The following is a 15,182-nucleotide window of genomic DNA, read 5'->3' as shown; positions in this document are numbered from 1 at the left end:
ATAAACAGAAACACACAAAACATTCATTTTGTATTACATTTTAAGATTTATTGATCATTGCACAACACTGACCATTACAAAAATACATGACACTGATGAACAACTGCAAATACTATTTTTTAGTTTTGACCTATACGATGTTTTCAAAGTATTTCTTTTACACATTATCCATGAGGCCAACTTAGGAGGAGATTTTTTGAGCATTGTCTGGAGCATTTATGATTAATTTCAGTGAGAAAGAGAAACTACAAAAATAGAAAAGAAAGAGGGAATGAGATAACATATGACACAACCTGAATTCATACAGGCCTAAATGAACAAGCTATAACCTCAAGCAGTCTCTTGTTTGAAAAAACTTGAACTGTTGTAGGCTGTAGTATGTTATGACCTTAAATATCTTGCCTATACTGTATAGCCTAGATACGATAAATGTATTTTGGACGCAATATTGGAAAACCACACAACAGCTCCCTACTTCCATTTGGCTTTACAAACCCAACACCTAACAGTAAAACAAATTAAATTGAGCCCGTCATTAATTTTCCATATATTTACAATCACCCTTTCTGCCTCTGTTTCTATTTAGTCAACAATGCCCCCTGCCTTACATCCTGCAGTCCCCCCCCCCCCCCACACACACCCACATGTCCCTTTTAAAACCACCTTTGCATGAATATTACACATAGTTTTTGTTGGCTGGGGCGGAAGCACTGTTGCTGTAGTATTTGGCGGTTCCCCCTGAGCCACCAGACTTGGGCCTGCTGAAGCAGCAGAGGAGGCCTCCAGCCAGAATGAGCAGAGCTCCACCAGCCCAGCCTATAAAGATGCAGGCTCCCAGTTCCCTCTTCTGGGATCCCATCACTAATGGATTGTTGAAGTTACGGATGATGTTGTGGGCAGACCAGCTGACGGGGATGATTATCAGGAGGCCGGCCAGTATCATGCCTATCCCCGCCACCAGGCTGATCTTGGCCTTGGCGTCTTCGTTTTCTACGCAGGTGGTGAAATCGGCACCGGCAAAGAGGATGAGGAGTGCGAGGCCGGTGAGCATTAAGGCGATGATGAGCATGGCCCGAGCCGCCTGCAGGTCAGATGAGAGCACCAGCAGGGAGTCATAGGACTTGCACTGCTGCTGGCCAGTACTCTGGCTCACACAGTTCATCCACAGGCCCTCTTGAGTGCTCTGTGGAGTAAGAGAGAATAAGAGAGAGAGAGAGAGAGAGAGAGAGAGAGAGAGAGATTTTACTTAATCTGAGGATATTTTATAAGTGGGCTTGGAATTCGGATGTATTTTTCCCCCTTCATATAGTGACAGTTATGATGGTCCATTGACCATATTCATGTGCACAGCCTGAGTTTTGATTACCTGTGCAGTGACAATGTTGGATCCTTGGAAGGCGGAAACCTTCCATCTTGGAACCGCACAGCACACAATGCCCCCAATGAGACCAATGACCCCAAGGGCCACACAGATGATTTGTACGCCAGAGGATCCCATTCTAGGAAGAACAGAGAGAAAAGAAAGGGTTAGAGACACCAGATAATAAATAATGACAAAATGTCATCTAACAGCTTTCTGAAAGCCCTATCTTGCTACATCAGTGGTTCTCAAACTTTAAACTAAAAGACTTTAAAGACTAAGGGAATGGTCTATATTCTACCCAAGGGGTGTGAAACCCCACCTCTGAGTGTTTTTTCCTGCTGTTAGAGAATACATTTTGTTTTTGTACTAGGACCAGTGACTGTAACTTAGTCAATAATTTGACTAGAAACACATTCAATCTGATCATTTATCATTTCATAATACATTCAAAAGCAGTTATGTTTGAGTTTAGTCAAAATGATTTAAAACGGTGGATTTCAGACATTTGTATTTCTTCTTTCTTCTCATTGTAACATATCATTAAGCAACTGAGTATGAAGGCACAGTGTATGGTATGCGTAATCTGTGTCACACGCTGTTTTCTAACCGAACAAACAACTAACCCTAACGCCACACACGCGTCCTGACAGGCCTCTACAGTATAGTATACTGTAGCTCTGTGCTGTGATTAAAAACAGGGTCTCAGAAACAGCCTCAGGGCTTTCCTCAAGTCCTGACAGGCCCTGCCACACCATTCTGCTGCTCTGTGCAACACAGCCACGCCTACATGGAAACATCTCTCTCACATTCTCTATCTGCCCGACCATTGTGGAATCACCAGGGTTCGATTGGGGGGGCACAATAACCTCGGCATACCAATGTTCGGGATTTTTCTAAATATGTCAAATTTAAAAGAAAAGCAGATCTACAAGCTCACACCTTATTGGGATGTGAAGAAAAGACCCTGTGCATACGGATACAGAATAGTGCAGGCCTCACCCATCTCAAAACTTTAACATATCTGATCTCATCTTATGTGATACGAGTACACCTACAGATTTCTTTTTAATGGCCATGTTTCATTCTTCTGCTGAGAAACCACTCTCCCCTGAGTAAAGTTTTTAGTTTTCTATCTGTATTCAAATAAATCATTAAATACAAACAATAATAATAAAAAAAACTATATAACAAAGCGTCACTGAATATCAAACTAATCAATTTCTGAGAGTTTACATTGAGGGCCAGACAATTTAGTGGGATTTACATATATACATATATACAAAAACACATTTGCACCCTATACCTGTAGAAGCCTTTCAGGTGAAGTGCATTGTGTGAATCCATGTAGATCTTTACAGCTTTGTTTTTGTCCTTACATTATTTTGGGACATTCATTTCTACCATAACGAATTAGATTTTTGGGGCATTTATTGGTGTCTCCCTTTTCCAGTATTTTCAATAATATTAAACGCTGAAAATCACACACACACTGACTGGTTTACACAGAAAGGGAGAAAGACCACTCAGACTATTCAAACATTCAAACTATTCCCAAATTTCAATGATTTTAGTATGTTAAATGAAATGAAATTGAAATATAAAATAATACATACCTTTTGTGTCGTGTCCTCTTGTCTTGATTTGACAGCAGAAAAAAATAAATGTCTATTCTCTTGTCGCGATAGCTGTTTTTCTGAGCCTGTGTAGTAGGATGGGGGTATTTGTAGAGGAATGTGGGGTGTAGGGTGGGGTTGGGGGCAGGGAGATGGGAGATGGGAGGTACCTCAAGAAGACCAGCATGGACTTGTCTGATACCTATCTCTTTCCCTCTCTTTTTCCAACCTGAATCAGGTCTCCAGGGGCGTCACAAGGGGGCGGAAAGCGGGACTGAGTTACTAGGGCCCAAGGTGGAGGGCCTTTTTTTATACTTTAGCTATTGAAAAATAGCAGATATACCGGTACAAGCTCACAGCACGGCACCGAGTGCCACGCTGCAAGCTTGTAGATCTGCTATTTTTGAAAAGTCGTGAAAATGTGTGCAAATCTTTGAATATATTTTTAAAGCGAACATTTGTAACTCAAATTTTGCTTCTGGGGGTCCCTGGAATGAAATATTTTGAAATGGGGGTCTGTGGCCAAATACATATCATTTTGGAGGTCCTTCACATGAAAAGGTTTGAGCCACTGACAGAAAAAAAACGTAGAAGACTTTTTCACGATTTTTCACAGCGCGGCACCAAGTGCCGCCGCGCTGTGAGATTGTATATCTGCTATTTTTCAATAGTTAGAGCACAAAATAATGTGTAATAATGCGTTCCAGTCTAAATGGGTTAAACCCCCTCCCCCAATGAAGAACATTCATGGGGGGCCCACAGTGAATCCTTGTACCCAGGGCCCAGCATTTGGTGCGACACCCCAGGGTACTCCTCAGATAGTTTTGTGTATGCAAAAGAGTTTTGAAGTAAGAGCTTAATATGTATGTTTTCAGAATGATTTGGTCCATGATGCCGAGTGCCCTGTAGAAATCTATCTTGATTTATCACTATTGTATGAATGTATAATTCTGACTGGAACCCTCCAGGCTATATGGAAAAACGCCCCAAAAAGCAAAAATAGCCGTGACAACAATGAGTCACTTGGATGTCTTGGATTTAAATGCTGAACAAATAAGTCATGCCCAGGTATTCCACATCTGCATACCATGGCCTCTCCTCTCTGTCGAAACTATGGATGACGTATGTCGGGAGACGAATTTGGGAGAGCGAGACTGAGTGGGCTGAACATTTACGTAATAGTGATCTGGGTGTCGTGGCTTTGTGGATCATACGATAGATAGAAAGAGGGATAGGAAAATGATTGTTGTGAAACAACACAAAGTAGTAGGCTACAGCACGCACGCACGCACGCACGCACGCACGCACGCACGCACGCACGCACGCACGCACACACACACACACACACACACACACACACACACACAATTTAGGCATTTAGCAGACGCTCTTAATCCATCAAAACAATAACAAGCTAATACAGCAATACATCAACATCAATACATCAAATATCAATCTAGAAAAAACTTAGGCAGACCGAGCACCCACTTTTTATAAAAACCTAAAAATGAAAATGCTATCTAGCTTTCATGTATGGTTGGTTGGTCATTAGGGTGACCAGATGTCCCCCTTTGCGAGGGACAGTCCCACATTTCCATGACTTTTCAGGCATCCCCCAAATTGAGACTCTGTCCCACATTGTGACTGGCAGGTGTTGATATAGGTGCGCTGATTGTTGCTGAAGCTCTTTAACATGAGCTCACAGCAAGCTAGACTGGACCACACTGGACTACTACAGGGTATATTAATGTTATAGGGCATTCCATTGTAATGTAAATCTCTCATTGTCTCTTTTACCTGCAAGATATGTTTTTAAGACTGTTATTAAAATAACAAGAGAAATATCCCCTATAGGGGGGTAAATAACAATTAATAGGCAGTATTAGGGCTATGGTCGAATATGACATCAAAGCATAAGCATTTATTAGCAACTTAAGTAATAATTTGCTATTAACTCCATGCCCGCCCGTCCCACATTGTCCCACACAAGTGGTACTTCTGTCCCTCAAATCAACAGTTTGGATCTGGTCACCCTATTGGTCATTGGGGAAGGCGAGTGCTACAGTAAGTGGGCCTATGTGAAGTCTGAATAGGTGAGACACACACACACGCACGCACGCACACAGTCACACACACACACACACACACACACACACACACACACACACACACACAGTCACACACACACACACACACACACACACACACACACACACACACACACACACACACACACACACACACACACACACACACACACACACACACACACAGTAGCCTAACATGAGTTTTACACACAAACTGTTACCTGTTACCTATCCACTTCGTGCCTTGTGGTACATAGGCCTCACAGAGCGCTTCCACTTCTCACGGTCAGCTGCTGCAGTCCTCACTTCAGACCATGATGTCCATTCTGCTTCTTTTCTTTCTTTCTCGACAGTACCTCTCCAGGTGGTCTTTGGTATTCCATTTCTTCTTTTCCCTTCTGGTGATATGGTCTTGCTCTGCTTCTGGTTTCTGTAATAATGTGTTTTCCAGGTGGTCTCTCACCCTTCGACCTGTTCGGCACAGGTGACCCTACCAGACATAGCTGTAGGCGTCATGGAGACACTCGCAAACCACCCCACAAACAAGCTAGAAAGACACAAAGATGTGTGGAGATGCATCCACACACACACACACACACACACACACACACACACACACACACACACACACACACACACACACACACACACACACACACACACACACACAGACACCCACCCACACCGGGGGGGCGATTTTATGATCAGGACACACACACGCATGCACGCACGCACGCACACACACACACAGAGTGAGAGAGTAGAACCCACCCCATGGGCTACCCTTCGACCTGTTCGGCACGGGCAATCTGGGAACCCATCATCAAAGAAAGGGCGACGCCCACTCGGTCTGTCTCTCTCTTCCTAGCCATCATTGACTCTGTCTCGAGAGATTGGGCACAGGTGACCCTACGACATAGCTCTAGGGGTCATGGAGTGCGCAAACCACCCCACACACAAGCTAGAAAGACACAGATATGTGAGGAGATGCACACACACACACACACACACACACACACACACACACACACACACACACAACACACACACACACACACACACACACACACACACACACACACACATACACACACTCACACTCACACAGACACCCACCCACACCAGGGGGCGATTTTATGATCACGACACACTCGCACGCACGCACGCACACACACACACACACACACACACACACACACACACACACACACACAGTGAGAGAGTAGAACCCACCCCAGGGGCTGGGTGGGTTCTAGGATCAGGCTGTTAGGAGGTCTGCCCTAATGAGAATGTATCATCATGCACTGCATACAGTATAGGCTACAGTAGCCTGGGGCCATACTAATGCAGCTAACTAACTGCAGTATAGATCCCCTCCTTGTTTTAACATGTGTGGGGATGTCTAGCTGCAGCTAGGCTAAGGCTACAGTGCCTTGCAAAAGTGTTCAACCAAAAGCCAGAAAAACACTTTCAATCTGATCATTTACTATTACATTGGAAAGCAGTTATAAAACCGCTAAACTGTGGATGTCAGACATTAATATTTCTAATTTCTTCTGATTTTAATGTATGAATAATCATTTGAGTTTGAAGGCAGTGCGTCATCTTGTAACTGCGTCACACCAGTTTTTAATTGAACAGACAATTAACACCCAGGCTCGGACTGGCCACCTGGAGACTCTGGATTTGAGGTCACCCTGGGGCACCACACAGGGTTAATCAAGCCCTGACAGGAGCAGTTGCATATATTGAAACTCCCACCACTCATTTAAATGAAAGTAGATGGGGAAAATAGGTGTTTGTTACTGTTTATATTAATAAATAATGCAAAAAAAAAATGATCGCGCTCCGCGCGCTCGCATGCAGTCCCAATCCGACCATGCTAACACCCCTCCACAAAGACACACACACGTACGCGCGCGACCACACGCGCGCGCACACACACACACACACACACACACACACACACACACACACACACAAACACACAAACACACACACACACACACACACACACACACACACACACACACACACACTAGGGTCGATTCTATGATCAGACCCTTGAGAATGTGACTTGCATACACACAGTGTCAAAATTGTTAAACCCAACTCACTTATTTTATTTCACTCGATAACAATGAATACATGAATAGGTTATTATTATGTTATATAGAAAAGTACATTTCATTACAACAATTATACATGTAATGAATTAGAATTAGCCTACTAAGTAACATGAGTTTTATATCACTAAATAAATGAATGAATAAATAAATAAATACCTAAATATATATAAATATATAATTATTATTATATTATGAAAATGTAATATTCCCTTTGCAGAAGTATTCAGTCCCTTTCACTTTGGAAAACCTCAACTGAATGTAATTAGGTACTGAAAGTTGCACCTATTGATCCTGGTGGAGGTCTCGTAGTGCAGTGGAACACATAGAAATACACCAGACACATAGATTCAATCACACAGTATATATACTGTAGAATGTAGAATAGATGCATTGTATTGTCCAGAATACATTGAAATACAGTGATGGTATAGAACTAGAAAGATGCAACTGGAAATTGCATGTGTGGTTGCCATGAGCCCATGACTATATTCTGCAGCAAGCTAACAGTCATGTGAAGCTCGACCAATCCTTGAGCTAGCACCACTCCCCCACTGAACTCAATGCAGGACTTTTTATAGTCTGGATTGTATATCCAGGAAGAAAATAATAATATTAATAAACCCTACAGCCTACAGCAACCACACTAATAATAAGCAAGCTCTTACCAATAACACAAGAAGGAGCTTAGCAGAGAAGAGCAGGGCTCACCCTTGGGCGCCCAATTTACAGTAAGTAGGCCACACCTTACATTTTTGGGGCCTAACCCACGCCTCCCCATAGAATGATCTCATCCTCCCATGGCGATATTGCAGTGCTATTTCAGAGCCACTCATTAGATTAGCTAAAGGTTTTGTGAAGATCGGTCTCATTGTCCTCCCAGCCATAGGCAAGATGAGGGAGCTTCTGGGCGTTTGGCCACTTGATCTCCAGAGGTCAAGCCTCCACATTCTATTGGGGTTTCTCACACGAGATGGCTATATTTACTTCATTAACTTCATTATCGAATGTCACTGCAGTTTCACAGATTCGCAGGCCTTGGTTTCTCAGCCTTCCCCTCGGGCCTGTTGGGGTTACTACAGGCCCTTCTCCTGAGTTAGCCTGTAGCTTTGGGACTAGGTAGATACATGTAGGCATGAATCTACCTACAACCATGGTCATACACCTATAGTGCAGGTATACATTTATGACACCTTCAGAAGCGTGCAAGTAGGGTGATGAGCTCTGTCTTTGGGTGGGTATGTATGTGGCCATATCTTGTTACTTGCGCCAGCAGAGCGTGCAAGTAGGGTGATCGGTGCTGTCTATATCTGGCTGGCTGACAGTACAAAGGGTGCTGCCTGTATGTATGTGACCAACAGTACAAAGGCAGGTTATTTATATGAGGTCGCACTTGGTGGTGACATCACTGAGAACGCCTCTCCCTCATTGGCTAAAGGCCCTGTCTTTGTACTGTCGGTCACATACATACAGTCAGACAGCAGCCACCCAGATACAGACAGCATCGATCACCCTAGGCCATTGGCTACAAGAGCACAAGCCGCAAGTTGGCACCTCAACAGAGTCCAGTCTAGTTGGTTGGGCCTTTAGCCAATGAGGGAGCAGCGTTCTCATTTACGTCACCACCAACCAACTAGACTGGACTTGATACAAGCTGTCGAGGTGCAAGAGGTGCCACATACCCACTGACAGCTATCGTCACCCCACTTGCACTCTCTGCTGGTCGCACTTGTCATTTTCTTCTGAAAGTGGCGCAAAATACCAGCCACAATTGGAAAAAGAGTGTACAAGGCGCAAGTTGGCACCTCTAATTATTTAGTGCATAAAGCAGGGATTCCAGGCTTTCCCAGTTGTACTGTGGAGCATTTGAGCATGATATGGCACCAAGTCAAAGCCTGCATTCTGATATATTTATCTGTGACAATTCCAAAAAATGCAAACATGACCTGCTTTAACACATTGACCGCCATTTTAACATACCTCCGTACTCCCACCTGCCATTCGTCTCCATAGACTTCCATGTAATTGGGTGTGCACGGATCATGCACACCCATGCCTAGATAATGCACCACGTGTGTCCACATTGCTCACAGCTTTCAAACAAAAAAATCCGAATGGAAATCCGTTCAGGCATTCATGAGATAACAGCCACTATGTTTAACAAAGATGGCTGCCAAAATGGCTGCCATGCTTGAAAGATGGGGTTGCTATGGGGGTTAAACATGCAATTTCGCGATTGCTATCATGCCTACTCCATTTTTGGGGGTCAAAATTTTTTTTTGAAAAAAAGAATTTTTGAAAAAAAAATTTTTTTTTTTTTTTTTTTTTTTTAATTCTCGGGACTATCGGGCCTGGCGGGGAAAGACATTGGAATAATCTCGGGACTATCGGGCCTGGCAGGGAATGAGACTTCAGTCTACAATAGTTTAATGACTAGTTAATGATATTAAGATTTTAATGTATTTTTTATGTCCAATGTATTTGTATTTAAGTTTGTAAAGTATACATAACTAAATGCATTTGAAATTAAATTAAACTTATACTTTAATAGGATTCCAATTCAAAAATAGCAAAACATTATTCAGGATTCCAATTCAAAAATAGCAAAAACAGCAGATCTACAAGCTCAAAACACATCGCAGTGTGACGCGTTTTGAGCTTGTAGATCGGCTACTTTTGTGTGAGATAAGAGGTTTCTGCCTGACAGTATGTAATGTGGCTCTCTGGAGTGAGCGTGGAAATATAGTGGCCCTCGGTTCACCATCATCAAAGTTGCCCACCCCTGATCTACGAGGTGCCGATCTCAAAGGTTGACAAGCTTGAGAGGTCAGGTTGGTCAGCTCCTTTGTCAGGAAATAGCTAGGTAAGGAGTAAGGTCTGCCTCCAACAGTCTATAGGGCTGTATGCAGGGGCGTCACAAGGGGTAGGAAAGTGGGACTGAGTTACTAGGGCCCAAGGTGGAGGGGCCCTAGTAACTTTAGCTATTGAAAAATAGCAGATATACAAGCTCACAGCACGGCACCGAGTGCCGCGCTGCGAGCTTGTAGATCTGCTATTTTTGAAAAGTCGTGAAAATGTGTGCAAATCTTTGAATATATGTATTTTTTAAGCGAACATTTGTAACTAAAATTTTGCTTCTGGGGTGTCCCTGGAACTAAATATTTTGAGATATATGAAAAATTTTGAGCATCACTGACATGGAAACAGGTTTCTTGCACACATTTTCACAATTTTTCAAAAATAGCAGATCTACAAGCTTGCAGCGCGGCACTCCGGTGCCGCACTGTGAGCTTGTATATCTGCTATTTTTCAATAGTTAACATTCATGGGGGGCCCACAGTGAATCCTTGTACCCAGGGCCCAGAATTTGGTGTGACGCCCATGGCTGTATGGGAAAGGCATCCTGGAGCTTCCTCTGTCCAGCCTACATGAAACACCAAATTCAAGGCTGGAGATGATGTTGACAGAATCCTGAGACCTCTTTGTACTGTAGCTAAAACTGCTCCCACCCTTGCAACCAGGGGGAAGTGCACTCCAGCTGCAGCTACACACAAGCCAAAGTCCTACAAGCCACATGATGTAACATAGAACCTCAGCCAATTAATGGTACGGAGAAGCAGCTACGTGTCCCCTCAGTCCAACTCCACCACACTTGAATTGTCGGCTGCAAGACAAGTCTTACACAAGGCCGGTACACCTGGCGGCACAATCAGGTGCTGAAGTGTCTGGCAGGCTGGCAGCTTTGCTGGAGAGTAGGGTCATCACCGCCCTGCATCCACTTTCCTCCCATCCTCCTATGATCCTGCACCCTCAGGCCAGATCTTGTTCTTTGGTCCCTTCAATTCGAAGCTTATAGGTCATAGAGCTCACTGTGCCCTGGGAGGATGCTGGGCGAGGCCTACGATTGCAAGAGGCTTCAGTATGCTGAGCTGGCAGCGGATGCCCAAAGAAAGGGTCTGACTCTGGAAGGCCATGGTTTGCTGAGTAGAAGTTTGGCTTCTTGGGCAGATCAGCTACCACTCTTCTTAAATCAAATAAAAAGGTACATACAGTAGACAGGCACATAGGACAATAGTAATTTACAAGACATGACACAAGAAAAAAACGATGTGTAAACAATGTGCAAGTGAATGTGATGGATTACCCATCTCAAGCAGGTTTTCAAGATTTTCATAGCTTAGCTTCTACTGAAATATATGTTAAAGAATGGCTTCCTGGAATCACTGTGTAACCCTAGTACTTCTCAGACAAAAAGCACATTTGTTTATCATGGTCAGCAATGGATTTACAACAGCCAACATGTTGTACATTATAAAGGCTTTCCTATTTGAAAATGAATAGCTGTCCATTTGCACAAATACCATGCCCACTGTGGAAAATGGTGTGCCACGAAATGGGTTTGATGGTTTTTCTTTAAGAATATCTGTTTTTATAATAGCAGCCAGACATCCCTGACCAGTTGTCTTGTAAATAGTTTCTCTCATTCTTTGTTAGAAAGGTAACCGATATATTAGAACACATATTTAAGTATCTGCATGTAACCAGTCCATTTTACACCCCCTGTGCATGTGTCTAGTGCTGTCCTATGCCAGTTCGAGCCAGTGTCTCTCCCTCATCTTCTGGACATAGGTTCTCATGAAACCCACAACCTGTACCCTTTTCTATTGTCCCTTCACATATACTCAAAGAGGCCTTTGACATGTTGGGTCCTAGCGGCCTGTCAATTATCAACAGCTGTCTTAGCTCAAGTTTATATTTTAAACATGCTGTGGTCCAGCCCATTATTAAAAAAACCTAACCTTGACCCCATCTTCCTTTTAAACTATTGATCTATACTGTATATCTACTTAGATCCACCTCACTTTCCAGTGACCAAGAATCCCCATTATAGTAATCCAATCCAAATCACAACCCAAAATAAGACAATATGACTTGCTTCACCTAATCATAACAAAAACAGATGACATGACACACAAACCAGTATTATTTCCTTATAGTTTTGATTAATCTAATATTTAATCTCTTAGAGTCAGCACATTGTGCAAAAACATCACTGTTTGGTCAAAATTGTCCTACAGTAACAAATGAGCTTGCATAATCTTTACAGCAAACAATATGCAAAAAAGACATGAAAGAATAGATATCTAGTTGTAGTAATAATAATAATAATAATAAATAATGATAACAATTATAACAATGCTTAACAATTATGAAAGGCAAGCAGAAGATTTTACAGCTCAGCCATGGAAATGGAGGTGAAACAGTTTTTAATAGGCTTATTTCAAACATGTATACCTGTATATCCTATGGTGTAGTTTAACAATATTGTTCTATAACAGGAGCTTTTTAATTGCTTTACATTGTCATTGAGTTTAAATGCTTGTGTATAAAACGCATAATATAGTATTTGGTAGACTGTCTCTCTGAAATATTATCAGTGGCCTTTTCCCCCCAACTCTCAATAACTCTTTGTCAACATACTGTATTCACTATCAGTAGGCTATAGCTACTTAAAACTAAAGTGACCTTTATAACATTTAGGCTATAGTTAAAAAGAGGAAAAAGGTACAATTAGGCTATGCACTCTTTGAAAAACATGCTGCAAAAGCTGTATAGGCTATTGCATATCTGAACTGTGACGTGATTCCATTTCCTGGATCAATTAAATTCTAAAGGGCTGTCCATACTTCTACCGAAACCGAAGATTTCAGTCAAAAGGTCCTTTTCGACCATAAAATGATGTTCCTCGGGACTTCTGAAAAGCATTAGACCGAATGAGAGTTCGTAAATTTGCACGTCGGAAAACACAACTCACCGAACATTTCGGTCGACGTATAATTTTATGGTCGAAAAGGACCTTTTGACCGAAATCTTCAGTTTCGGTTGAAGTATGGACAGCCCTTAATTCTATTCTATACTCAGTTCTCTTGCATGAAGGATTATCATGATGTTTTTTTTGGCTGCTCACCACTATAATTCCCATCTCCCTAAGCATTGTGTGAGTGTATATCACACACACACACACACACACACACACGCACACACGCACACACACACACACACGCATTGAACAGTTAAATCTTTACACATCAAATAAAAATGTCAGTTGCCTGTATGGAGCAAATTTGATAGAAAAACACAGACCTACATGTGGTAACTGAGGTACCATGTTGAAAATCTTGACGATTTGTCAGATGGTAGGATGGAGGAAAGCCATTCCAATTTCCCTACTCTACTGAAGTATGTACTGTCAGCAAATGCTTCCCGTTGACCAATATTATTTCTTGCTTTGCTTCCATCTGTTTGGAGAAATGAGGTTGCACAATTGTTCACTTTAACAGTGAGGTGAAGACTCCTGACACGCAAGTGGAACAGAGCAACAACCGACATGACATTTATTTACCTCTTATAACCTATACTTAAGACCCTGAAATACTGTACAAAAATAGTCTTGTTATAACAGCTTGTGGTGAAGTACTTCTTGTTCACATGTGTTCAGAGATCATTTATTTATTTACAGGCTCAAACCAAAGATAAATGCACTTTTATCACGTGGTTCGTTATACATAGGCCTATACTGAATTAGAGGCTACTAGAAATGAGATAAAATAATATTGTAGTCAACAAGCATCATTGGCCTTTTAACAATTATAAAACGCAATTTTAATCTTTCTGAATTTAATTCTCTCCAAAACTTAGGGTAAAACATGATGGAATTGGAAAAGGGTTTCATGTCACACACAAGCAACCTTTTAAGAACATACTCTGTACAATACCCTGTATCAAATACTATTCATGGGATAGGCCTCCCAAATGATGTTAACTATATATATATATAAATATATATATATATATATATATATAAATATATATATATATTAGGGATGGGTATTGTCTGCGATACTTTTAATGGAATCGATTTGACGTCGATACTATCGGGTATCGGTTCACGTAAAAACGAACAATACCTCGTTTCGATACTCTGGAACGCACCCCTGGCCGGTCGCATCTGTAACAGTTGGGCTACTGAGAGTTCAATGACTGATTTAGTAGGCTGTTACTGTGGAAAATAGCCGACAATAGCCTATAATGTTTATTATGATGATTATCCAATGTCTATACTCTCCGCTCCGCCACACTGTGTGATCATCATCACCTCTGTAGCTGCGGTAGAGCAGCTGAACTTAAATAAAAAGTATCGAAAAGGGTATTGTATCGATTCCCAGGTATCGAAACAGGTATCGTATCGATTCAAAGGTGAACGATACCCATCCCTAATATATATACACACACACACACACACACACTGTATTACAACAATTGACCAGCAATCCGTTTACTTTTGCGGGATTACAGTGTTTAAAAAATGTTTTGTCATCCAATCAAACAATCTGGAAGAGGACAAAGAGATGCAGATGTACCATCATTTGCTTATTAGTGTCGACCATAAATTATTTTTATTGGTCTGCATTAAGCCTAATTTATACATACATATTTAGTTTATGGTCTTATTCTTGGTCCATATACCAAACTGAGGTGTACTTGACTGTAGTCCTGTTTGGCAAAGATTTCTCAATTTTCCAAGCTGTCAAAGCAGTGCACAAAGTTAGGAGGCAGAGTAGGATAGGTTCGGTTATAGTCAGAGAAGAATGACTGCAGTCTGAATTGAGACTGAAGGACTTCATTTTGAACCAAGACAGGTTCTATACAGTATATGAATAGCTGAAAAAGCCATACTATGTATAAGGCATTTTGAGTATACGATAGGGCCATTTAGATATAAAAATAAATTTAACATGTCAAATGTTTATGCCGTTATACATGTAGATTGTATTAACCATGTGCATTTTCAATCTGTTTTAGGGGCTATACAGAATATTTATCTTATACTTTTAGTAAACTGCCCAGTAGATCAATGAGTAGAATCACTCACTTAAGACTCCATTGTAGAATCTATGGCTTCAATTCATATATAGGCCTTCAAAAGGCCAAA

At 41.8% G+C, this 15,182-nt stretch overlaps 1 protein-coding gene across 1 annotated transcript; it reads right to left on the bottom strand.

The window, feature by feature from the left end:
* Positions 1–676: 676 nt before the first annotated feature.
* On the bottom strand, positions 677–1,498 carry cldni (claudin i; the record flags this gene model as incomplete). The annotated part of the gene is made up of 2 exons (XM_080724341.1): positions 677–1,183; positions 1,367–1,498. 2 exons carry the CDS (start codon positions 1,496–1,498, stop codon positions 677–679), a joined length of 639 nt encoding a protein of 212 aa, XP_080580467.1.
* Positions 1,499–15,182: the final 13,684 nt, after the last annotated feature.

This window comes from Nannobrachium achirus, assembly GCF_963921795.1.
Source record: "Nannobrachium achirus genome assembly, chromosome: 4".
In the NCBI taxonomy this organism is placed as follows: Eukaryota; Metazoa; Chordata; class Actinopteri; order Myctophiformes; family Myctophidae; genus Nannobrachium; species Nannobrachium achirus.
This window is presented reverse-complemented; position numbering and strand designations above follow the sequence as displayed.